The sequence below is a fragment of the Diaporthe citri genome, assembly GCF_014595645.1.
Source record: "Diaporthe citri strain NFHF-8-4 chromosome Unknown scaffold_2, whole genome shotgun sequence".
In the NCBI taxonomy this organism is placed as follows: domain Eukaryota; kingdom Fungi; phylum Ascomycota; class Sordariomycetes; order Diaporthales; family Diaporthaceae; genus Diaporthe; species Diaporthe citri.
Window position 1 is genome coordinate 2,773,404 of NW_025064847.1, and position 26,139 is coordinate 2,799,542.

At 48.9% G+C, this 26,139-nt stretch overlaps 7 protein-coding genes across 7 annotated transcripts; 5 read left to right on the forward strand and 2 right to left on the reverse strand.

Annotated features, from left to right (window-relative positions):
• Positions 1 to 837: 837 nt before the first annotated feature.
• Positions 838 to 1,581, forward strand: INS49_006382 (uncharacterized protein; the record flags this gene model as incomplete). Its single annotated transcript, XM_043167154.1, has 1 exon — positions 838 to 1,581. The coding sequence occupies one exon, from the start codon at positions 838 to 840 to the stop codon at positions 1,579 to 1,581; it is 744 nt and encodes a 247-aa protein (XP_043028298.1).
• Positions 1,582 to 2,852: 1,271 nt separating this feature from the next.
• On the forward strand, positions 2,853 to 3,999 carry INS49_006383 (uncharacterized protein; the record flags this gene model as incomplete). Its single annotated transcript, XM_043167155.1, has 2 exons — positions 2,853 to 3,817; positions 3,885 to 3,999. 2 exons carry the CDS (start codon positions 2,853 to 2,855, stop codon positions 3,997 to 3,999), a joined length of 1,080 nt encoding a protein of 359 aa, XP_043028299.1.
• Positions 4,000 to 5,511: 1,512 nt separating this feature from the next.
• Positions 5,512 to 10,574, forward strand: INS49_006384 (uncharacterized protein; the record flags this gene model as incomplete). The annotated part of the gene is made up of 3 exons (XM_043167156.1): positions 5,512 to 5,622; positions 5,689 to 8,733; positions 8,796 to 10,574. 3 exons carry the CDS (start codon positions 5,512 to 5,514, stop codon positions 10,572 to 10,574), a joined length of 4,935 nt encoding a protein of 1,644 aa, XP_043028300.1.
• Positions 10,575 to 11,380: 806 nt separating this feature from the next.
• On the forward strand, positions 11,381 to 13,879 carry INS49_006385 (uncharacterized protein; the record flags this gene model as incomplete). The annotated part of the gene is made up of 1 exon (XM_043167157.1): positions 11,381 to 13,879. One exon carries the CDS (start codon positions 11,381 to 11,383, stop codon positions 13,877 to 13,879), a length of 2,499 nt encoding a protein of 832 aa, XP_043028301.1.
• An 800-nt stretch (positions 13,880 to 14,679) lies between these two features.
• Positions 14,680 to 16,280, forward strand: INS49_006386 (uncharacterized protein; the record flags this gene model as incomplete). Its single annotated transcript, XM_043167158.1, has 2 exons — positions 14,680 to 14,694; positions 15,597 to 16,280. The coding sequence occupies 2 exons, from the start codon at positions 14,680 to 14,682 to the stop codon at positions 16,278 to 16,280; spliced, it is 699 nt and encodes a 232-aa protein (XP_043028302.1).
• Positions 16,281 to 16,354: 74 nt separating this feature from the next.
• Positions 16,355 to 16,841, reverse strand: INS49_006387 (uncharacterized protein; the record flags this gene model as incomplete). The annotated part of the gene is made up of 4 exons (XM_043167159.1): positions 16,355 to 16,384; positions 16,419 to 16,491; positions 16,553 to 16,641; positions 16,722 to 16,841. 4 exons carry the CDS (start codon positions 16,839 to 16,841, stop codon positions 16,355 to 16,357), a joined length of 312 nt encoding a protein of 103 aa, XP_043028303.1.
• A 927-nt stretch (positions 16,842 to 17,768) lies between these two features.
• Positions 17,769 to 19,575, reverse strand: INS49_006388 (uncharacterized protein; the record flags this gene model as incomplete). Its single annotated transcript, XM_043167160.1, has 3 exons — positions 17,769 to 17,786; positions 17,860 to 19,274; positions 19,401 to 19,575. 3 exons carry the CDS (start codon positions 19,573 to 19,575, stop codon positions 17,769 to 17,771), a joined length of 1,608 nt encoding a protein of 535 aa, XP_043028304.1.
• Between the last annotated feature and the right edge of the window lie 6,564 nt (positions 19,576 to 26,139).

The window sequence follows — 26,139 nt, forward strand, 5'->3', positions numbered from 1 at the left end:
AATCGAATTTCAGCATAACCTTTGCGCGAAAGTAGTACCCAGGTCCGGTATGGCTTCACGACTACGCAGTGAAACAATCAAGTAGGCAGATCGGATGATTTTTTTGACAGCGGTCGCCAATCTCCAGGCCGCAGTTCAAATGGAGCTTGTTCGCAAATCATTTTCGAGAACAGCATTAATCTAAAGTGCATCCCTCATTGGGGGCTGTGTCACTTGTCCAACGTGTTTTGTGACAGGGGTCTTGTTGATCAGTCCCCGTATGTAGCAAGCCACCTATCTGACCTTCCTCCTCGATGCAAAAATTATGGCAGCCTGGCCGAGGTTGACACAGACATCTAGTGAGCTGACACAGGGCGTGCCGAGTGATCCGTTTCGGGCGCGCACCGAAGAACCCGCCGCGCTTATTTCACGTTGACAGTCCGACTCTTGACCTCATCATTATGGTGGGGGCCAAGAAATCGTCTAACTATGTATATCCTAGGCTCCCCAGATTCGTCCGATGTCTCTCTCTTACATATGTACCCAAGTTCCAGCGCATATTCATAATCCTCTCTCTACACGGCACACTAATTTGTACACTTTGCACCACCACACTACCTTGCAACAATCATGCCTTCGCTTGTGGAGAGCAGCCCTAGCCCAGAGCTGGAACACGAAAACAGGAGACATTCCTCCGGGAGAAAGCGCAGGCATCAGGAGAATCCCTACAGATCGTATGCACTGGCGCACCCAGCACCCATTTACATCGACAAGACACACCTCGTAAAGCACCTGCGGTCGAGACAATTCTTGCAGATACAAAAGATATCTTCAGATACGAAACATTACACACCAGACATGGACGTGATATCATTCGCGCCGCCAAAAGACCCAATCAGGATTGTCTCCGCCCTGAAAGGCCTGCTGGAAGGGAAAATAAGCCTGAGAGATGGACGGCTTCTTCGTTTCAACAAAGACGATGTGTTGTTGACCAGGTATCGCGAGGATGATGCGGAGTCGGGAAATACAGCCCACCCGCCCAGGAAGGATTCGATCATGGCACCATTGGAGAAAATTGTCGGGAGGGAGGTCCTAGCAGTCTTGCGGAAAGACAAGAAGATCATCCTGGACGACGGCCGGCTTTGGACCGCGACGAGTCATCAGAACAGGTCGTTCGAGTTTATCACCATGGACGAGCACGGTGTGAAGACGGTCACGAAATGGGTCTTGTCAAAAAGGCGGATCTCTGGCCTTGACGACCACCCTCCCTCCTCGAGCCAGCAGCCAGACACCACGTTCCACTTCAGCATCATCCGCCCGAACACCCGCAAGCACGCCGTGCTGGCGTCGTTGACTCGGTCATCCCTTCAGATCAAGGACAGTTACAACGAGCCGGCAACCAGCTTTGGCTCTGCGGAGGATTTCGAGTCCGCCCCCAAAGTGGTGGACGAAGCTACGAGGAGCCTTATTACAGCTACCGCTGTCTGGGTAGTGCTTACCCTTGGATGGTCGCCGGCATTCAAGGCATCTGTTGGGGACCAACAGGACGCGTCCTGGAAATGTGCCCCGGTTCCTCGTCCAACGAAGCACTCGACATGGTAGTTGAGAAGTATATGTTGCTTATTAATGATTAATCGAGCTGAATTTTCTGAAATTGTCTTAGTTTTAGCCTGCAAATAGTGTTGTCGGAGTTTGCATCTTACCCAAACCCTCCTCAAATGAAGCCGTTGCATCTTGTATGCATGTCCGATAATATCAGCAACACAGATGTGATTGTTTGATAAGTGTTTTTAAGGGCTATCTATGGGATTTAAGAATTGTAATGAACTCACAGGCCCATCTGACATGTAGGATGTTAGCATTCACGTCGGTAGGCTCAGGGGCTCCGAAGAAGGGACTTGACCGATATCAAACACGCAACCTGTTCCTCGATGAGCACCTATAATCTACCATTAAATCTATCTGAGATGTCCTTAGTATTGGGCATATGTTTTGAGTGAATATTTCTTGCATCGATGATGAAGAACCCAAAGGCATCTGAGTCCAAGGGTCTCGCCATCTCTGAGGTACCCTGTGCGCATGCATGTGATACTTGCCACATCCACGCTCTCGGGGCTTCGAATAGCACACTGCGTAAAGACAAGGCAATGAAAATTTCGATTCGACCGCTTCACTGTAAACATTCCCCGTTCTTAATAAGGTTCGTTACATCAGTGCAGCGAATTTCTCACAGAGCGATGAGCACATTCCTTCTCTTGGGCTCGGGGTTCTGTATCTGTGTCAACCTCTTGTTCAATCAAGATATCAAATGCAATCCAAGCACATATAAAGAACTAACAGGAGATGATTACGTGTTTAACTGAATAGTTGACATTGATATGAACAGCCTAGAATGCTGCAAGCCAGCTTCGACAATGCTTGGCAACCTGACCCCAGAGCCTGTCGATGCTGCCACCAACCGGCACTCCACCACTTTCAGAGTGCCCTACACGACTATCTCCCAAATCAAAGGCTAATATAGTCTCAGCGATGAGTAACGAGGCACCAATTTAGCAGCCTAGCGGTGCCGTGAACAACTGCCTTAGAGAAAGGCGAGGAGGTGAGCTGTAAGTGCTGAAAGGGGTTAGTATCCGCAACCTCTGCGGGAGGATCGAGTTGGCATCCGCAGCTAGCTTTCCGCAGATGGGTACCTGAGCGCACCAATTCTGATATAAATCAACAGCGCGTTGCCTGTGGACTGAAGACACGTTGAAATTGTTTTACATGACATTTTGCAAATATTTGAGTCCCTCGATATCTACAGCTAGCTGATACGCTCTACTTCCAGAAAGCCTATATCAAACGAACCAGACGCACAATCAACTCCTGGATTTATGGAGCACCCCGATATCATAACGGCCCACGAGACTCCGGGCGGGCCTCCCCCAGGCTTGAGCATGCTCGGAGGACTGCGGTGGTCTCGCAAGCACCCGCCCAAAGACTACCAGGTGTCATTCGCAGGGAGGACGGTGCTCGTCACGGGCGCAAACACGGGCCTCGGCTTCGAGGCAGCAGTCAAGTATGCGGCCCTCGGCGCCGAAAGGCTCATCCTCGCCGTGCGCTCTTCCGCCAAGGGCGAGGAGGCAAAGAGGCGGATCCTCGAGCGCACCGGAAGCAGCAGCGGCAACGTGGACATTACCATCCTGACCGTCGATCTCTCTGAGTATGCGTCGGTCCAGGATTTTGTGCGCAACCTGGGCCAGGAGACACGGTACCTCGACGTTGCGCTCCTCAATGCTGGCCTCGGCAACCCGAAGTTCGAGCAGTCCCCCGCCGGCTGGGAGATGGCGGTGCAGGTCAACGTGCTCTCCACGGCGCTCATGGCCGTCCTGCTGCTGCCGCTGCTTCGATCCACCGCGGCAGCGCGCGGCAAGGCGGTGCACATGACCTTCGTCAACAGCCATGGTCATAACATGGTGCAGAGGGACTGGTTTGCCTCTGCGGATGGCAGCCTGCTCAAGGCGGCCAACGACAGGGAGAAGTGGGATGCGACCAGGAGCTACAGCATGGTCAAGCTCATGGGCGTGGCGGTCATGCAAGCGGTTGCAAGAGGAGCGGCAGGCTCCTCAGCATCCTCCACGAATCCCCAGCAGCCTGGAATCATCGTCAATGCGGTGTGCCCGAGCCTCTGCAAAACAGACCTGGGCCGTAACTTTGGGACAATGTCGCATATTTCGGGTTTCTTCTTCCAGGCCGCTTTCGCGCGTACCGCCGAAGAGGGTTCACGATCGCTGGTCAGCGCGACGGCCCTGGGTCCAGAGAGCCACGGGCGGTTCTGGCATCACGACATCTTGTTCCCGTGAGCCCCCTTGCTGTTGCGACAGTACAATCATCTGCTTCATCCACCTGAACTGACATCTGCCTAGGGTTGGAGATCTCGCAAAGGATGAGGCTTTGATGAAGCAGACCTGGACTGAGGTTTTGGAAGCTGTTTCTCGGGCACAGCCTGGTCTCCAGCAGATTCTCGACGGAGGGCCATGATGGCGCGGCTGGTTCTGATAGATCGGAGCACGTATCGATGGCGGATGAGCCTAGGAAGGAGGAATTGTGAGCCAAACGTTCTTCGCTCTGTGCTGCAGAACCCGCAATAATACGAAACAAGTTTCGACATCAGGATGTTGTTGATTGGGGGGGAGCCTGTGCGACGTCAATAATACAGACGTACACTGCGCCGCCAAGGTTTGCAGGGACCGGGATAAGTCCTAGGGTTGGTTGGTTGGACGGAGTGAAGATTGACTGGAATGAGGGCAGATTGCGGCTGAGAGAGGCAGGGGTGCGATATGAGATCAGCTTCTATCTCTCCATCCTAAAACACCAGTCTCGTGCGCTTCAAGCTTGTCCATTTTTCTCCTTTGTTGTCACATTTGTCACTGGGTCGGCTGGATTCCTTCAATTTGCTTGTCCTCACGCCGCGCGACGATGACAACAGGGGCATGGCCTGATTCTAGCTCCCACCTCGGGAAGGATCAGATCTCGCCCCGTTTCGCACTGCCACCAGAGTCCGAGCCCTTGGCAGCCTCAGCGACACCCACTGGTGAGGTTTGGCGCATGGGGCCTCACCGACCAACTTTGCTCGAATCGCGGAATAACTGCTCGGTTAACGGCTCTGCCGTCAAGGTTGAGTGTGACCAAGCTTTGTTTGACCATGACAGGTAGCCACAAGATGCCCCGCCCCGTCTTTGTGGTGCGCTGTACGACCGCATGACAGCTGAATGGCGAAGGGGACCCAAGAGGTTTCTCGCAAGATAGCGTTTTGTGCCAGATGGGGACGCGGCCGACGGAGTTGGGATTACACCAGGTATCACCTGTACCACGCATTGCATCAGTGGCCACGATGGGCCAACACGCGTCAAAGGTGGCACATGAGCAGGATACGAGTGTTGCTGCCATCACAGGCTAACCGCACCTAGAAAACACCCAGAAGCAGGAGGCACACAAGTCTAATGTTGTTGCTGTGCCCAGCGCTGCAGCTAACTGGGCCGAGAAACGCTGGGCTCTGGGCTCCTTCCTCGTGTGTGGGGGAAGTCGCCAGTCGGGGCGCGTCATTGACATGGCCCCTGTGGGCAAAACGGAGCGCAGCGGCTGCTTGGCGGGCCGAAGCCGAGCTCCCGCCTGGGCCAACGTGCGCAACGTTCGACGGTGCAATGTCCGTCCGCAAGGCGTTTCCAAACCCGACTCTCGTGTTTCGATTTCGCCTTCTCGCCTGTCGCCTCTTTTTTCCTGTTCTTTACTGGGCGTCGCGGGTCCCATTCCTGTACAAGCGTACTCTGGTCTTTCTCTTGCCAATTGCGCCTTTTCGCATTTTCTTCCCGGCATGATTTCAGCGGCGGTCCCGCCCTTATGACCCCCGTCTCCGACTTTCCCGGCCTTTCCGGGCGACCGATCCCCAGTTCAAACCCGACGTCGCATGAACCTTGTGCCCGAACCTTGACCGATCTCTCGGTAGCTTAAACGTTGAGCACGGCGCGGGCCTGCGCCGGTCGCTATCACATCATGGCATTGATGCGCCAGACCTGGACCCTGACCAAGAAGAACCTTCTCATCGTCCTGGTGCGCCATGGCTTCTTTACCACCATACGCGCCTTCCTGGCGCCAATAATATTTGTGAGCTCCCCCAGCCGCGCCCGCGCCCCGTTGAGGACCTTCCCTCTGCTAACAGCTCTGCTGTAGATGTTCATTCTGGCCTACGTCCGAAACTTTTTCGTACCCCCGAGTACCTTTGGTATAGGCTCGCCCACACCCATACGAAGCCTCGAAAATGCCCTCGCCGCCTCGACCGGAAACCACAACAAGGTTGTTTTTGTGACCAATGGGCACACAGGCGGGGATATAGAGTCTGTGATTAATGCAGTGTCTGCGCGGGTGGAGAGTGCTGGAAAGACTGTCCAGGTGGTCCAAGATGACATCGACCTCCTCACGACCTGCGCCAGCACCCTTCGTGGCTCATCTACTTGCTTCGGCGCCGCCTCCTTCCACTCCTCCCCCACCGAGGGCTCTTCTGGGACCTGGAACTACACACTCAGATCAGATGGAGTTTTTGGAGAGAGGATCTTTGTCGACAGGACTACCAACGACGTGGAGATATATGCGCTTCCCTTCCAGCGGGCTATCGACTCGGCCATTGGCTCGTTGAATGGCACATCCGCGAGCCTGGGATCGGACTCCATCGACGAGTACCCATATACCGACACGACCGCCGAGGAGAGAGATGCCCTCATCCGCAGGCTCTACATGGGTGCTCTCATCAGTATTTTGGCCGTGGCTCTTTTTCTGGCAATGTCCAATGTCACCTACCAACTTACTGGACTCATGGCCTCCGAGCGTGAACTAGGCATTTCGCAGTTGATCGAAGCCATGACTCCGGCAAAGAGGCCTTGGCACATCCAAGCGGCCCGGTTGCTATCGAACCACCTGGCCTTCGACATCATCCATCTCCCAGGATGGATTATCATGGGAGCAATCCTTCGAGGTCTGGCGTTTATCCATACCAGCTGGGGTATAATGATCATCTACCACGTTCTCTCCGGGCTGGCGCTTTCAAGCTATTCCATCCTGGGCGCCAGCTTCTTCAGCAAGGCCCAGCTCTCGGGAATCACGGTGACCATTACAGCTGTCATTCTCGCAGTCATCGCGCAGGTTGCAGGGCCATTCGATACCGGCGCTACGGCTGTGCTCAGTCTGCTCTTCCCGTCCATGAATTACGTGTTCTTCGTAATTCACATGGCGCGGTTCGAGCAAAAGGCTCTTGCGGCAAGTCTCGTGGGTAGTGCGCCCACTGGTCCATCTTCGTTGCCTGGCATTGCCTTCTGGATATTTCTAATTATCCAAATCTTCGTGTTCCCTTTTCTAGGGGCACTCGTCGAGAGGTGGCTGTATGGCACCATATCGCGAGAAAGAAAAACCACTACGTCCTCGCCAGATCATGCTATCGTCCTGTCGAACTTTTCCAAGCATTGGACTCCGAGCTGGCTCCGTAAAAATGTCCTCAGCAAATTTGGGCTTGCGGTACCCGAGACAGTGTATGCCGTTAATGACTTCAGTATCAAGGCTCGTCGGGGACAGATTTTGGTTCTCCTTGGAGCCAATGGAAGTGGAAAAAGTACCACCCTGGATGCCATCTCTGGGCTCAACACCATTACCAGTGGCTCAATCGAGATCGATGGCACTGGTGGTCTGGGCTTGTGCCCGCAGAAGAACGTGCTCTGGGATGAGCTCACTGTGTTTGAACACGTCAAGATATTCAACCAACTAAAGAGTTCAGCCGGCACGAGAGACGACAAGAACCAGACAGAGAACCTCATTCGATCTTGTGATCTCGGCCACAAGATCAAGGCCCAGTCCGGTACTTTGTCGGGCGGCCAAAAGAGGAAGCTTCAGCTCGCCATGATGTTCACTGGTGGGTCGAAAGTCTGCTGTGTCGACGAAATGTCTTCTGGACTCGATCCTCTTTCCCGACGAAAGATCTGGGATATTCTCCTCGCGGAGCGCGGCCAGCGAACATTCTTGTTGACAACTCACTTCCTGGATGAAGCCGACGTTCTCTCAGACTTTGTTGCCGTCTTGTCTCGGGGCAATCTGAGAGCCAAAGGAACGGCTGTGCAGCTCAAGCACGAGGTCGGTGTCGGCTATCGTGTATCTGTTCCAAAGCATGAGAACTTCGTCGCTGCGGAGAAGGTTCAGCGCCACGAAACTCTCGACAGGCATGTTTTCTGGCTCCCAGATTCTTCCGCTGCGTCAAAATTCATCAGCGAATTGCGCTCGGGCGGTGTGAAGGATTACGACATAATAGGACCGACACTAGAAGATGTCTTTCTGAAGCTGGCGGAGGAAATGGGTGACCACCAGCTTGGAAGCGATGCACCGCTTGCACTGAGGCCAGCCAGCGCACCAGATAACCTAGAAAAGCCCCCAAACTCCGACGCCTCATCGGGAGAGGAGCCTGGGATCCGAATGTCCGCAGGACGGGGGACAGGTATAGCGAAGCAGACCATGATCCTAGTCCGCAAGCGATTCACCATCCTCAAGCGGAACTACTTCCCCTACCTGGCCGCGGTTCTCCTTCCAGTGATCACAGCCGGACTGGTGACATTGTTTTTGGATGGCTTCTCAGCCATCGGGTGCGATCCGGGAGCTCAGTCCAACGCGCCCAGTGTGTCTGACCTCGGCTCCCTCGACATCACTCCTCTCATACCGATCGGACCTTCTAGCCTCATAACGATGGACACCTTGACGAACCGGACGGGGCTCAACGCTAGTTCCTTCCACCTAGTTGACACCCTCGACGAATTTAACGACTACATTTCGAACAACTTTCACAATGTGACCCCGGGAGGTTTCTACCTTCAGCCCACCCAGGACCCGTTGGCAGTCATGGCCTACATTGGCAACGGAGCAGTGATATACGGCATGCTCACACTCAATGCGATTAGCAATGTCATTGAGCAGACTTCCATTACGACAGCGTACCAGCCTTTTGCGGTACCCTTCACTCCAGGGGCCGGCAAGACGCTGCAGCTCATCCTGTACTTTGGCCTCGCCATGTCAGTGTACCCGGCCTTCTTTGCACTGTATCCGTGTGTGGAGCGGCTCAGGAAGGTCAGAGCATTGCATTACAGCAATGGCATCAGGGCAGCGCCTCTCTGGCTGGCATATTTGATCTTCGACTTTCTCTTCGTGTTGATTGTCAGTGCCGTGGTAACCGGCATCTTTGTCGGGGTAAGTCTGAATTTTTTTCTCGGGGCACGCGGTCGAGCATGTATGCTAATCAAAGTGTCCAGGCATCTGGTATCTGGTATGCACCAGGCTATCTTTTTGTGGTGTTCTTCCTCTACGGCCTGACCTCGATACTCCTCTGCTACGTTGTCTCGCTGGTCACCAATTCCCAATTGGCATGTTTTGCCACTGCAGCTGGGGGTCAAGCCGTCTTCTTCCTGCTGTACTTCATTATGTACATGAGCATCCTCACATATTCGCCTGCCTTCCGCGTCAACTCGGATCTGACCATTGCCCACTTTGCGTACGCGACTATCTCACCCGCAGGCAATTTGCTCCGGTCAATGCTCCTGACGCTTAACGAATTCTCGCTTCTCTGCCGCGACACATCGATTGCTTCATATCCCGGAGCACTCACCGTCTACGGTGGGCCGATACTATACCTGATCATCCAAGCACTCTTCCTCTTCACTGTGCTCGTCTGGTGGGACAGCGGGTACAAACCAACGTTCCTGACCAACCTCAGCCGCCGCCTGCGTCACCGCAAGTCCACGTTGAAGGACACCGACACTGAGGACGACGCTGCCCTCTCAACATCCGCGTCCTCGACCATGACCGACCCCGCCGTCGCGACCGAGATCAAGCGCATCGACGCGCAGTCCCCGCCCGACACCGACAGCCTGCGCGTGCAACACCTGCACAAGCTCTTCGGACGCACTAACCATGCGGTCCAAGACGTCACGTTCGGCGTGCCGCGCGGGCAAGTCTTTGCGCTGCTGGGCCCCAACGGAGCGGGTAAGTCGACGACCATCTCGCTGGTGCGCGGCGACGTCCGACCGTCCCGCGGCATAGACGGCAGCCCCTTCGGCGACGTGTTCATCGAGAACCTCTCCATCTCCGCCCACCGCGCCTCCGCCAGGCAGAACCTCGGAGTCTGCCCGCAGTTCGACGCCATGGATAGCATGACGGTGCGGGAGCACCTGCGCTTCTACGCCAGTGCACGGGGGGTGTCTGACGTCGACGCCAATGTTGAGGCGGTTCTGACGGCCACGAACCTTGTGAGATTCGCGGACAGGCTCGCGCAGAAGCTGAGTGGTGGTAACAAGCGCAAGCTGAGCCTTGGTATCGCGCTTATGGGCAATCCCGCGGTGCTTCTTCTTGACGAGCCCAGTTCTGGCATGGACGCGGCTGCGAAGAGAATCATGTGGCGCACCTTGCTCGGCGTCGCCGCACCGGGACGAGCACTTCTGATAACGACTCACTCGATGGAGGAGGCAGACCGGCTCGCTACAAGGGTGGGCATAATGAAAAGGAGGATGCTGGCCCTAGGGACTGGCAAGGAGCTGGGTGAGAGGTGGGGCGAGGGATGCGTGGTACAAATTGTGCTGAAGTCTGCGCCCGAGACCACCGAGGTTGAAATGGACAATGTGAAGAGCTGGATCAGCGAGAGGGTCAAGGGTGTCGAATTTGAGGAATGGGGTGCGAAAGGCGGTGCGCATGGGCTGTTGAGGTTCAGGGTGAAGAAGGCAGGGTTGGTGGAGGAAGGAAAAGAGGCCGACAAGGCTGGTGGAAGCGTCATCCAGGACGAAGCCGAAGTGAAGGGGGAGAGCAAACATACCGGTGACTCAGACGGCGCACAGGGTCTGGATACCCCCGGGCTGATCGAGCTGTTCGAGGCCCATAAGGACGAGTTGGGAGTGGAGTACTACAGCGTCAGCCCGACGACGCTTGACGAGGTCTTTTTGCGGGTCGTCGGAAGGGAAGAGGAGGACGGTCAAGGTGTGGCTGCAAAGCACCAGCTGTGGAAGCGATACCTGCCGGGGAGGAAACGTGTACATATATGATACCACGTACTATAGAAACGATTGAGCACTAGAGATACTGCATTAGACATAATAGACCATACACATGCCAAAGCCTCACGGGCTTGCTCACCAGTTTGTCACGAACAGGAGAGTGCTGCATTCCGAACTGTTTGCGTATCTAAAACTGTGCAAGTGGCCTCTTGCGGACATGGCACTGCAGTCACCGTAGAAAGGAAGTGACCGCCTGGTTTCGAGACGTGTTTCAAAGTATGTGTGGTAATAGTCCCAAATGCATTGAGGCCACAGTCATTCTACCATCTGTGATGCTCACCTTCAAGCACTTAGACCCCTCCGTCCACCCCAACGGGACCCTGCTCCCTTTCAGGGTTCGGGTGGCCCAAGCCCATCCTGCAGGCATCACAGTGAGTGTACCTAGGTACTTCGACTTAGACAACGACAGCACAAACATCCACAGATACTGGTCTGCAACCCAAATTCACCGTCACTGGTGATGGAAGTCGACCAAGCTAGCAGTTTGGCCTCAGACCGTTCACGGTCAGCACTTGCACCGCGCCATTTGAATGAGTCAGCCGGTAAGCTTCGTGCTAGTTAGCTGCAGTCTCGCGGCGGCCAGAAGGGCGAGCCACCAAGGCAGCAGCGAGTGTCACCTCTCGGTCATTTGACTCACTGCACCGAGCCTGCACCTTCAAGATTTCTGACGGCTTTGTTTTGTTCTAAAAGTTGAGGACCAACGTTTTCCGTTTGCCTTCTTTTCTCCTGGACATTTATTGCTGTCCTCGTTTCGTCCTCTGCTCATCAAGGCCTGGTAATCAAGCCAATCCAAGATGGCCTCCACAAACGAGAATAAGCACGACCTTTGGTTCTTGAAGTCCAAGTTTCCGGTCTTCTTGCCATATCACCAAGCTCTCAGTGCCCCCGAAAATGAATTTGATGCCTTCATCCAGCAGGGTGTGAAGCGGCGAAATGACGATAACACTGCAGAAGCGCATCACTCAGACGACGACACTACCACAGCAGCTGAGTCTGAGCCTGTCCTTGTGTCTGATGCTTCCACCACTGCTGGTCTGAGGGAGGATCTCGTCAAGATTACGGTCGGAGATGACGAAGACGCTTCCATGGCTGACGTGGGAGACGCCGGCGCAGACAACCAGAAACCCATCCACGGTCATCCCTTCATGGATGCCCTCCACTCCCACCAGGACAAGGCGGACGAGCGGCTCCCCTCACTCATAGACATGGAGAACAAGATGCTCACAGAGAACGCCGATGTTGCCCACCGCTCGACCAACCATGTCCTTGTGGACTTGTTCACAGAACTGGAGGATGTCATCTCTGGACCTCGGCTCCTCGAGCTTCTCGATCAGGCCTGGCGTTATGACTCCGCCGCAACCCTCAAGATCATATTCAATGCCCGCTCGATCCATCTTGGCAAAGCTTCCCGACAAACCTTCTACCGATGCGCCGGATGGCTCGCCAAGTACCACCCCTTGACCCTCATTGCCAACCTTCCATGGCTGAGCCGTCCAGTCATTCAAAAGAAGGCAGAGAAGAAGGACGCCGAGAAGAAAATTGACGAAGAGGAGATGGTATTTGTTGAGCAAGAGATGGACGAGGATGATCCAGCGCGCTTTGATATCAAGAATGGTGTTGCCCACGGATACTGGAAGGACCTGGTCAATATGCTCGCCTTGTACGTCAATGGCAAACTGGACGTTCTCGCCAACCCACGTGACATTCTCAACATCGAGCGGGAGACATCCAAGAAGAATTGGCCCCAGACTCAAGAGATAGCCAAGAACCTGAGGCATGAAAAGAGGGACAGTCGCCACGAGGCCGCTGTCAAGGCATTCGAAGAGGACGCCGTCTATCGAGCTTTGCACATGACTGTAGCTCGTCTTTTCGCCGCTCAGCTTCAGAGCGATTTGAAGCTACTCCGTGGCGATGACCCGAAGGCAAAGAAGAATGTGTCGCTTTGTGCCAAATGGGCGCCATCCAACACTGGCTTCCATGACAAACACACCTGGATTTCCACCTCGATCGCCGAGATCATGCACCCGATCTCAAACTTTGCGGGCTTTGCTGAGTATGACGAGGGCAACAAGGAGCAGCGCGAGTTCTACCTTCGACACGCTCGCGAGTCTTACCGCAAGGACGTGGCGGCGCTCCGCAAGCACCTTGAATGCGTTGAGAGGGACATCACAGCCAAGACCTTCGGAAATATTCACTATGATCGTGTGCCATCCTTGGCAATGAACAACTACGCACCGCTCTTCGCTCAGAAGGATACCGATCGTTTCGAGGAGTACATAGACAAAGTTGCCAGTGGCAAGGCCCAGATTTCCGGCGCAACTCTCCTGCCAAGCACGCTGATCAAGGCTGTACGAACGGCGCCTCTCCATGGCGACTACGACATCAGTCAAATAGGTGGCAAGCGCAAGGCCAAGGGGACCAAGAACCTTGTCGACGCGAAGATGAAGCAGCTGGAGGCCAAGAGTCTCGACGGCCAATGGAAGTCTCTTGTCCAGCGTATTAGGGACTCGGGCACACTTGAGAATTGCATCGCCGTCGCCGATGTCTCCGGCTCGATGATGAGTCCCACGTTCCCCGACGGGACCACCCCCATGGACACCTCAATCGGTCTGAGTCTGCTCGTCGCTGAGGTGACGAAGCCTCCTTTCGGGTCGGCGTTTATTACATTTTCAGACAATCCACGTGTGCAGAAGATCGATCTGACAAAGAGCCTGCACGGCAAGTACGATGAGCTGGCCAGATCTGATTGGGGCATGACGACCGACTTCGTCGCCGTTTTCGAGAGGCTGATCCTGCCAATGGCCACTGAGAACAAGCTTTCCCAGGAGGACATGGTCAAACGCGTTTTCGTGTTCTCAGACATGCAATTTAATTCGGCTAGCTCAGGATACGGCAAAGACAAGTGGTCTAGCTCTTACGAGAGGATCCAAAAGAAGTTCCGGGAGGCGGGATATGAGATGCCAGAGTTGGTGTTCTGGAATCTTGCAGGCGGCCGGGCCGGCTACGCCGGGGCTCCGCCGTCTTTCGATGCCGGAGACCCAGTGGCCCCGAAGCCTGTCACGGCTTATGAATTGGGCACGGCGCTGGTCAGTGGGTACTCACAGGGAATGCTCAAGGTCTTCCTCGACGGCGGCTCGTTCGACGACGAAGATACCGAGGAGGAGATTGTTGAGAAGATTGGAGACGACGGTGAGGTCATCGTGGAGAAGAAGCGCCAGAAGCTGGACCCGATCAGCGTCGTCAAGAGGGCCATCGGCCATCCGGCTTACAAAATGTTGCGCGTGGTTGACTGAGCGAGGGTGTGAAGGCGTTCAGGCCATTGTTTTTGGTGTTGATGGGGTACGAAATATATCCAGACCCAGTACAAGTCAAGTAACATGAGTGGCGTTAACCATCATGTGGAAAAACTGTGTGATAATGTGAAGTTGATGACAGCATGCACTCATCTGGCCTAGATGAACAGCACATATTCGTCCACTCAGATGTGTCCACCTTTGAAATGGACCAGTACAACCCGAACGTAAGCGCATACCGTTTATATTATCGCCGATGACAATTTATTCACATCTTGAAGAGGGAGCAGAACCAAGCAGCCTCGTGACAGTGGTTGCAGTCGTTACATGGACGGCATGCCAGCAGGGCACAGACCGACCGTTGGGCTGATCAGGTTAGTCTCCATTTGGAACTGCGAAGGTGGCAGGGCTGGGGACCAAGTTGGAGTTTGGACCTCAGGGACAACAAAGGCATATGGACCAGGGAGGGGGGCCCTCCTGTCAATGGGGTCTACTTTCCACCGCAGCGCTCCTAAACGTATGCGAAATGGCGGACATCCACCACTTGCCCCTGCGACCAGGAAGTCAGGTCCAGCTTTTCGATCGCAGCCGCGAACAAGGACTACTCTACTTTAGCTCTCAGTGTGGTTACAGGAAGCATGCACCACCGTTCGCTGGTTAGCGATGGCACGCTGCAAGTATGACTGCGTACAAGTCACGATTCGCAGCATTTGATAGGACCACGGGCGTGACCATGCGAGCACTACACTACAGGCTAGCTGCTCCTCCGATGCACCAGGCCTGTCGAGATCCCACACAAGATGCGGGGTGAATTGGTATTATCAAGAGTGTCGTTGCCAGCAATATATGGCGGTGGTTGAATTTGGTACCACGGTCAGGTCCAAATCAATTTTCTGGTTGCCGTGCTTCCTGCTCTGTGCGCCGTCGTACCACTTCGACAGCTCCTGAAAGTTCCAGAATTGTGAGAGGGACGTGGTCAAGTGACCTTAATCCCTGTACCTCACTTGACATCCAGATATTATATTTAAATATAATATCTAGATGTCAAGTGACCTTAAATCATATTTAGATGTCAACTGAGCTCGGTTTCGCTTCTATATTTAATTGGCTAAAATTGGTTAGGGTTAGTTAGGGTTAGTAATTAGTGTTAGGGTTAATGGTTAGGGTTAGGGTTAATGGCTAGGGGTAGGGTTTATTTGGGATATATTTAAATATAATTTAAGGTTACTTGATTAAATAGCACGTTATATTTAAATATAATATCTAGATGTCAAGTGAGGTACAGGGATTAAGGTCACTTGACCGCATACCTCGAATTGTGAAGATGAGGCTGAGAGGCGGTTTCTTCGTTGCACAACTGTGCCTTGGATGCATTTATTTACTCAATGGGGTAGTCGCCGGGGAACACGGCTCCTGTCATCCAAACAAGACTGTCACTCGGAGAGAATGGGGCTCGCTTACCTCGTCCGAGAAGACCTCCTACATTGACGCGGTTCTCTGCATGCAATCATCACCGTCACATCTAAACAGCACCCAAGTTCCTGGCGCCAAGACGCGTCTAGACGACTTTGTCGCCACGCACATCAATCAAACTCGTTCGATTCACCTCAGCGGCATTTTCCTGTCCTGGCACCGCAATTTTGTTTGGCTCTGGGAAAACGCTCTCCATCAAGAGTGCGGCTATCCAGCCCATCTCGGCCAGCCTTATTGGAACTAGGCGTTGTGGTGCGACGACCTCGCCGGCAGTCCTCTATTCGACGGTGGACCCACGAGCCTTTCCGGTGATGGAACGTACGAGCCTGAGCAAGGAGACTACGTTGTAGGCGGAGGTGCAACACTGCCCCACGGGACTGGTGGAGGATGTGTTACTTCAGGGCCCTTTGTCAACCAGACCGTCAACCTCGGCCCTTTCGCATTCGACCTGGTATTTTCTGGTCTGCCATCGAACTGGACGGCGTATAATCCCCACTGCCTCAGCCGTGACCTGAACAACTACATCGCCGCCCGCTACGGCAACCAGACGGCCATCGACACTCAGATGGCCACTACTACGATTGCCGAGTTTCAAGACACAATGTCAGGGGCCGACATCAACCTTGGTGTCCATGGAGGGGGTCACTTCAGCGCTGGGTTGGCTATGCTCGACTTTTTCGCGAGCCCAGCCGACCCAGCATTCTTCCTGCACCACTCCATGGTTGACAGGTTGTGGGCCATATGGCAGGCCGCGGATCCAGAGACAAGGCAGTATGCCTTGAGTGGAACTAGCACCATCTTCAACGGGAACGAGACAGGCGAGGTCACTCTGGAGACTACGCAGAATTGGGGAGTTTTGGGGCGGGAGAAGACGACTGGCAAACTGATGCAGGTCGGGGCAGCCGGACTGTGTTACGAGTACATTTGATGTAGGCGTATTCATTCAGGGATCTCGCACACCGACTTTCTCCACGCAGTGGCTTTCGAGATGCTGCCCACTTTCTACTCGAGGTCTGTAACGACCATGTTGACCTATGGTTCAGGAACATTCAGTGGCGGGAGCCACATCTCCAATTGGACAATATCCTGCGTAGATAGTAGCCTTTCCAGCCGCACAGTTGTTGGGGTCGCTTGCATCTCTGGCGAGTAGATGAACCGTCAGCATGTGCCGTACACAACGAGCTCCGCATAGCATCTTACCTCTCAATCTGTGCAATGCACCAGCTTCCGGGCTCGCCAATATCCTGCTGTGACAAAGAGGTGCTACGGAAGAGCTGGGAATTGCCAACCTGCGGTTCACAGCGTTTTCAGGTCAGCATCTCGACCTCCCTGGCAACAGCGTCCGAGGAAAGTCTCAAGACGAGCGCACCGAGTCCTTCCAGAGGTAGCAGCATTCTGCCAGTTCCTCCTGACGTGTTCCGATGTTGTTCACAGCCACGGCTAAGGCGAGCGGGCCAAAAATCAATGCTTGGATGGCGTAGGATTTCATGGTTGGGTAATGCAGTGATTAAGCAGGAGTAGGTAGACGACTGTTGTAAGTGCCTGGAACGAAAATCTTTGCCTTGGTTCTTGTAGTGCTAGCCCGCACGAACGAGATGTTGATCGAGAAAGTCCGTAGGAGTTCTTGGTGACTGTCGATGTCTTATTATGTGAATCAGCGCAGTCGACTTGGGCATATAATACGTAGACCGGACATAGTTCCCGCGAAGGCTCGGAGCTTTATGTTCCTGAGCACGACGCTACTCGGAGCGTGATGCCTGTTTTGAACTGTCAAGAAAGCTTAATTAGCCCCTACTTGGGGTTGAGCCTCCAAAAAGACACATAGTTGCAGGTCTTAATAAAAGTCGCCGTCTGTGAATGCTGGGCTATTCATGCCGTAGTTCTTGGACGTTAGCCCGCTTCTGGCAGAGCGGGACTGGCAATTAAATTGTTGACCAATCTGAGCATCGTTTTGTGGACATAAATCAAGCTTGATGTGTTGCCCAGACTCCAGATCAAGCTGAATCGGGCTTTGGTCTCAACCCGACATATCACAATCGGTCGCAATACGTGATCAACTAGAGGGAAGCGTTAAATGGAAGCCTAGATCTAGTCAAGACACCCGTCCGTTCCCTCTCCACTGCATGGCTACTGGAATTGCTGATAGACTCATGGAGAATGATCTGAGGCTAGATCCGGATGCTCTGGCCAGCGCGAATCATATCATATGCCCTCGTCTGTTTCACGGACCAGTGCTTCATGTAAATCGAGACTTGTGAAACGAGTCGACTACAAGCAGCACCGATGCCCTGTTGATTATGTTCTGTGTGAGGTCATGGTAGTAAATTTGATTCGAAGAAATACTAGTTGTGAGAAACATAAGAGTCCAATGTAACTGCAACATTCCGGTTCGACCTTGTTTGAGCTCAAGAATTTCTCACATTGTGTATTGGAACTGTACAAAATCAGTCAGCAAATCTTTCTCCGGCCATGCAGCAAAGTGCCGAAGAGATTGAAATAGTACTCACGTAGGGGTTCTGGAAATCAGTACTGTCCTTCTCTCCAAAGTCCTTCCCCAACCTGCCTCTGTCCTCCTCCGAGATCCCCTGTTCGCGTAGCTGCCTCGCCCTGCGCCTGTTTCTGAAGACATAGACAAGTCTCCACAGCACGATGAGTAAGAACTCCAGCCCGAAGCAAATTGCACAACCAATTGTGCCCGGCACGTACCGAGGCGCATCGGTGGATTTGAAGATTTGCGATCCTGTCATATTTCCCACACAATATCCCACGAACGTAAAAGAGCTCGTCAGGGTCCTTTTCGTCCTGCCAGCAGTATTGGACGGGATCAGAGTCCAGGCAAGGAAGAGCGAGATGACAAATGGCACGGTCATGAAGTAGCCGCCCCACTTTGTCCACTTATACTCGGGTTCGTTGGGGAGAAGAGCCATGAGTAGGAATCCCGCAAAGGGCGGAATGGTCGAAAACATCATGAAGTACATTCGTAAGTTCTTGTACTTGCTGGTGACGAGGCCGATAAAAACAAAGTACAGGACCGAGAATGTGCTCCTGGGGATGTCGAGCAGGATGGCCTGCAGGTTGGTAAACCCAAAGGATGTGTTGATGATGTGACCGAACGTGGTCAGGCCTCCGTTTGGCACAGAACTGAGGAAGGCGTTGCACCCTGCAAACCAGAAGCACGGGTCCATGAGGCACTCACGTGCCTGCTCCCACTTCCATCTTTTGATGCCGGTGCGGTCGTGGCCTGTATTGTTGGATAGGATCCGGGTGTTTGCCATTGCCTTCTCGGATTCCGAGAGCCAGCGGACTTCGGAAGGTGTTCCAAGAAGAAAGAGACACAAGCAGCCGACAATGATGGTCAGGGAACCGAGGAAATACGACATGTATCTCCAGGCTTGGAAATCCGGTCGATGGTACTGGACAGAGCCGATTCCGTAAAGAATCAGGCTGGAAATAACGCCGAAGCCAGCGTTCGCGCTCTGGAACACCAGAGACCGCGACGAGTGCTCCCGCGTTGTGTACCAGCTTCCGATAACCAGTATAAACCCCGGACTGATGCAGCACTCGAACATTCCCTGGAGAGCTCGTAAAATGATAAGGTGAGTGAAGTTTTGGGCGAAACCAACACCCAAAACAATGACACCCCAGCAAATCATATACAGCGAGAGAGTCCGACCCATCTTGTATCGCTGGAGCAAAATGTTGGAGGGGAATTCGAAGCACATATACAAAATGTAAAAGATCGTCGTCAGCCATGAGTATTGCTGTCCCACGAGGCCGGTGTCTTCTCGTAGCCCAAAAGTAGCTTGGATGCCAAGGGAAGTTTTATCGGTTTGCTGGATGCCATAGCAGAGCCACATTAGGGGGAGGAGATATCGATCGATCTTTCTCTTGAGATGCTTATACTGTTCATCGGTATACTGACCTGTTATTTGATGAGATATCAGCTTCATGTCGGAGATGTGTCTGAACAGTTGAATGATTCAGGTGAGAGAGACCGAATGCAAAAGAATATCTGTGTGAAAATCAGCAATCATTCGGCTGGACTCACCGCGATCCTCAACGGCATCTGCATCGATGACGCTGCCTTCTCCATCTGACTTGGTATTCTCCTCGTCGGTCCCGGATTTCTCGCCACTTTTCTCAAAACCTCCAATGCGATCTGCCTCTACAAGAACTTGGGAGACATCTCCTGGCAATGTTTTCACATCTGAAACTGCAGCCATTCTGGCGATTCGCAGAGCAGGAGGGCCGAGTTCCGCCACAGTGCAGTCGGAAATGGATCCAATCCAATCTGATCAACGTGAAGGGCGCGTGACAGGGTGAAAAGTTGAGGGAAGCTGGCTTCTACGATGTATTCCTCCCAAGCGTGACACGGAAGGCTTTAATACATTGTCGAGAATCCAGACCCTTGAGCCAGTCGACCATACAGGATTCCGGTTGCATTATCAGCGGTGTTTACTGTATCCCGCACGACAGTGGATAGCCAAGAGATTGAGGAATGAGGGGGGCATGACGACTACAGCAGTGCGGACAGTACCACTGAGCTGTGACATGGCCCAGAAACTACCGAGGGCGTACGACAGCGGGACAGGGGAACACAGCGATATCAGATGTGATGGGCTAGATAACAAGGACTTGGCAGCAACCTATGGACAGCCGTTGTTACATTCTCGAGGCATGCCGTTGCTATCTTATCGCCGCGCATCTGAAAGAGTCCTGTTCGGCATTGCAGTGGACGTCCGTAGTGCGACCTGTGCCTTGATTGCGGGGGCTATAACGAATGGCTGCGCGTGGCTCTGGGATGCCTTTCCAACTACGGTCCAAAAGGTGGTCAGCGATTAAGCGGGGAAAGGAATGTTCCAGAGTCAGCGTACGCCCACCCAGCTTCTACAGTACGCCCACCCAGCTTCCAGCGTTGGCCCACCCAGTACAAGGAGAATCAGCTGCATCCGCATTAAAATGCAAGTACTGCGGGGTTCCTAATAAGCCAGGGTAGCTATTTTCCAATTTAAGCAATACTTTAAAAATACAAGCCTAAAAAGCCTAGAGGGCCCCAGAGCCCCCAGAGCCCCCAGAGCGCCCAGAGGGCACCAGAGCGCCCAGAGGGCACCAGAGCGCCCAGAGCCCCCAGAGCGCCTAGAGGGCTGCAGAGTGCTTAGAGGGCCGTAGAGCGCTTAGAGGGCGCAGAGGGCGGCAGAGGGTAGAAGTAACTTTTAAGTTGTAAATAGAGGGGTAGCTATGGGACCCCTTTGGGATAGCTATAGCTATGCTTTATTAATAACCCCGCAGTACCAATATTTTATAGCATATGCAGCCAATTTCCTTGTACTGGGTGGGCCAACGCTGGAAGCTGGGTGGGCGTACTGTAGAAGCTGGGTGGGCGTACGCTGACTCAATGTTCCATATCTTCAGTAGTGTTCTTATCTTCTGGGGTTCGAGCCAAGACAAATGTACGGAGGGGTCCGCCGCCCGCGTCCAACTCTGAGATTAAAGATAGGCACGACGGGCAAAGTCCGCACCGGACCGGTTTACATCTGTGATGCTATGAACTGAGGCAGTTTAGAAGTCAACATTTTGCGGAGAGCAGGGCAAGATGTAACATCTGAAATAGTGGAGACAGAACCAGACCCTGTGCAGTATATTGGGATGAAGAAGGCATCGTTCATTAATTGCCCCTGTACCTTGAATTTGGACAATCAACCATAAAAGTGTTTCCAAAGGAGGTCAAAATCAATTTTCCGTCTACCCATACTGATAACTACTTCGAAGACATCTTGCTCATAGGCACCCAACATCATGGCAAGAGCTAGTGGGCAAAGCTATCCAACCCTCGAGAATCTTATCGTCAGCTACAAAAGATCTGTTGCGAAGGAAGGACCATAGACGCCATCACACATGGTGCAAAGCTGATGATATTGGGTCTACAAGCCTAGCATTGAGCGCGAGGAGTAAAATGAATCGATGACGACTCAAGAGGGGCAGGGGAGCTTTGCTGCCGGTATTCTCATGGTGTCGGCCGTTGAGATGACGACCTGTGATTGCGGTGTGTGCTTGTAAAAGACAAAAGCCTGAGGTGCTTTGTGGGGCGAGAGACTCGCACCCACGAAAAGCGGTCTCCGTCCTCCCGCCACCGAAAAGACGAAGCTTCAGGTCCAGCTGACTCTTCGCAGACCCATTTTGTTCGTCAGGTGCAGCGGAATGGCGACCTTGTATCCTGGTGTAAAAGTCGCTGTAATTTCCTTAATGAGCTGATGGTCAAGGAGTACAGTTGCCGGAGCCGGAGCCGGAAAGCAGCTGATCACAAATGGAACGCATCCAATATCAATAAAACGGAGAGGGAACAGTCGGAAACTTTCAGGATTGGCGGGATTGACAAATAGTCTCTGAAGGGCAACCATACACATGCTGCATAACAGATTAAGTTTCTGATGACGGAGCGCAAAAGAAAGAAAAAAAAGATCTATTATACCCTGAGAGTTCAAGGACGAGTATCACCTGATCCAGATGAAACCGTTGGAGATAGTGTAAGAATTCAGGACGATAATAAGGTATATTCAAGCTATTCAAAGGAGGGAGATTTGACCCATATATATAGACGAACATCCGGCTAAGTCTCGGTCTCCTAATTCATACTAAAATAGCTAGCAAAATAGAGTCCTCGTGGTGATTATTAGTTTGGGGCTGTGATGTAACTAAGTAACGGCGTATAAGCCGCGTATAGACGGTTTATTTTAGAGATAGCTTAGAGAAACAATAATCCTACACTGGTCGGAGAAGACTACCGTTTATCATCAAGATCAGCAACCATACCATAGCTGCAATTATGACGTTGGTTGCCGGCTGGGTGAATTGGAGCCGATGCCGCCTGCGCTGAGGGAACTGAAAGTGTAGGTAGATGGTTTGTTGATTAGAAGGAATCTGTGTAGGGTGTGCTGCAGGCTTGGTGTTTTGTGTGCCTGCTAGCGGGTGCCTGGCAGCTTATGTAAGAAGTGTGTGTGCAGGGGCTCCCACTACAATTGGCTGCACATGGCCTGTGCGCTAATGACCTGCCCCTTGCATAAAAGGCAGCGGTAAACTTAACTTCAACTGATACACTGAAGACAGAAGCTTTATCGCTGTAACCCCGCTTGTGACAAGGGGGTAACGTTGGCCGCGTGGCGAGCGGTCCCCAGGGGCCACTTAGTGGCTTGGCATGTTAATTCGTGCCGACTGCGCTGGGCACAGCCTAAAGACGGCCCCTATCTATTTTAAATAAAACAAAAATAACTATCCCTTTATCTCTTCCTTTCCTTATTTCTTTTAAGAGTGGGTGGGTAGGTAACTTTAATGCAATGTAGGCATAGCCCATAGGCTGGCCTATAAATAAGAGATAATGTTATGGGCTGGCCCCAAAGGGGCTGCAGGCTGGCTAGCGCCTTCTCCCATAAGCTGCAAAAGCAGCAACCTTTTAACTAAGCCAAAAGGTACGTAATAATCCAAGCTCCCTTGGATTATCTAGCCACACTATATAAGGCTTGGGCTTCTAGCCCAAGCCCATTACAGATAATAAGTAAGGAAAGAGGGAAAGATTTGGATAAATGCAAGTAGGGAATGCACTCCTTTTTATTTACTTACTTTTATATATATAAATATTATTATTTATTAACTATTGCATTATATATTTATATGGGTTTTAATTAACTTAATTAACTGCATAGCAAGCAATTTTTAAAGATTATTTAATAGCTTAATATATTAATTTATATTAATTATGCTAGGTATAGCTTAAAGATGACTTAAACTTGTTAATTTAATTATAATTAAGGGGTAATGATATAATTAAAGCGGTATATTTATTGCTAAAGGGTAAGGATAATGCTGAGGTGCTTTATGAAATATTATAATATCGCTATTCCTTTTTATTAGCTAAGGATTTTGTACTTTTCTTTAATAATGTTAGTATTTATAGCGGCTTTAGCAACGCCCTTATAAAGGCTATAGCTAAGGTATTTATAGGAAGGTATACTTAAAGTAGTAATTTAATGTTATATAATAATAATAATTATTTAATATAAAAAAGTATCTTTTGTTATAGTAAATAACGGGGCCTTTAAGATATATAAGTGGGATTTAAAAAGAGCTTTTATATAGGCATAGGGATAAAGGGGATTGCTTATCTTTATAATGGGAATTATAACTCCTTTATTTCCCTTATTTATTTTAAATATTAATAAAGTTAATAGCAGGTAGTTATTTAAGAATATAATGTGTTTTTAAGTAATATAAAGGTAATTAAAGTTTTAAAAGGAAATATAATTATTTAACTAAGTAAATTTACTTATATAAAGAAAGGTAATAAATATTAATATAAATATAATGTTAAGATTAAGCCTTATATTAAATATCTTGTTTATTATAGCCTTATTAAAGAGTATGCATTAAAGAAGCTTTGGTAATATGGGCTTTTATTTATTAATAATTAGCTTTAAAAAGAAATTTATTGCTTTTTAAAGCAGGAATTTAATATAATTATTTTTAAATACTTTTATAAGCATGTTAAGATTAATATATTAAAAAGTAAATACTTATAAGGTACTTAATAATTACAATATATTTAATATGCTTAATGAAGTATTTGCTAAATATAAGGATTATAATAAATATTAAGAGGGTTGTTATTATTATTAAGAAGGGTTAATTAATATTATATAAATAGTAAATCTTAAGGTATAAGTAAATGTTAATATTATATAAGTTTCTTATCTTAAGCTTAATATTAGCTTAAATTAACCCAATGTGGGTTTTATTAAAAGCAAAGCTGCCTATTTTCTTTATAAATACAGCATTAAGAATATTAATAAGGGGTTTTATTAATTTAAATATATGTTAGCAATAAGGGGCTAATCTTAATAGAAAATAGCATTAATTAAGGAGTTTTTCTTAATAAAGATATATATAATATAAATATTTATATTTATTATAAATATTAAGCAAAGCAAGGCTTAAAGAATTAGCAAAATAATAAGTAATTATATAATGCTATTAAGCAGCGCAATTTAAGTAATTTTATTATTAATATAAATAATAAGCATATTATAAAGTTAGCAATAGCATTATTTATTTAAAGTTAGTAAGATATAAAGGGTTTTTAAAATATTAATGCTATTATTAAAAAAAAAAGGCCTTAAGTTTTATTAAAATAATAACTTAATCCTAAGGGATAAATAAATAAAATTGCTAATTTATATTTATTATAAATATTAATAAAAATTAAAATGCCTTATAGCTTATTTTAAAAGCATTTATAAAGAGGTAATAAACTTAGCATAATATATTTTAAAAACCATTACCTTATTAAAGTTTAGTAAAAGGTTTTATTATTAGTGTAATTTTACTTAAATTATTAATGGGATTGTTTGCTTTTAATATATTTATATAATAAATAAGGCTAAAATTTTTTAAAGGAAGCATAAAAAGGTGTAATTTAATTATATAATTATTATATAAAAGCTAAGGAAGCCTTTAAGGGTTTAAATATTTTATAATAGTAAAGAATTGTAGTTTAAGGCATTTTAAATATAGTTTAAGGCCTTATTAATGCACCTTTATAATAAATAAGCTTTTATTTATATTATATTAACCTTAATATTTAAAACTTTTACTATTATGCCTTATTAATCTTTAGCAATATTAGGAATTATGTTAAGGAATTAGAGAATAATAAACTAGCGCTTAAAGATTAAGTTTTTTAAGGAGAAAGGAAACTTAATTAATAAAATAATAATAAAGTTATTTAAGTAATATTTTATAAGTGTATTAAAGTTTAAGCTTTATATAATTATAAAGATTTAATAAAGGCTTTTTATAAAAAGATTAAAAAGTAAAAAAGTTATATATAAGCTAAATAATAAATAATTTTTATAATAATATTATCCTTGCTATATAAAGCCTAGAAACCTCCTTGAGAAAATAGCTATTAAGATAAGTTAAAATGTATTTATAAGGTTTTTCTTAATTAACTAAGCATTATAGCTAGCTTTTTGCATTATATTAAGCATATAGTTTAATGTTGCATACTTTAAAAAGGCTTAATTTTTTAGGAATGTTATTATTAATTAAAGTATTAATTAAGCATAAGAAATAATAAATGCGTTAAAAGCTATTATCTTTTTTAAGAATAAAACCTTAAGGAGAGTAAATAAATGGCTAAGTAGGTTTATAAAAGGAAATCTTATTTAAAAAGAGGTTCTTATTTAACCCTTTTTAAAGAATTAAGGAATTATTTTAAGTAAAGGAAAGGTTTTTAAATAAAATAAGGGAATTAAGTTTATTATTATATTTAATTATAAAGTTAAAGCATAAGATATTATTAATTATAATTTTAAGCTTATTAAGGTAGCTTTAAAGGGCTTTTATTTAAGCCTTAAGGATAAGGAGGCTAGGTAAATTTTATAGCGGTTCTTTATTTAGTAAGAAAGCGGGGAATTATATTTTATTATTTAGTTTTTATAATAAAGTAAAATTAATATATAAAGTAAGTATTTAAGGATTTTAATAAGGGTTAAGGTGTAAAATATTAAGGTAAAGGTTTTTATTAATTAAAGATATTATTATGGGTTGGCCTTAAGCATTTACTAAAAGGTACTTAAAAGAAGTTATAAATTATAATATTTAAGAAGTAAATTAGGCCTTAAAAGTGCCCAACTTTAAATTTATCTTTTAAGTATATATTTTATTATATAAAAGGGTTGGATATAATATAAGCTTAATATAAGTATATATTATAGCTTAAGTAATAACTTAAGCTT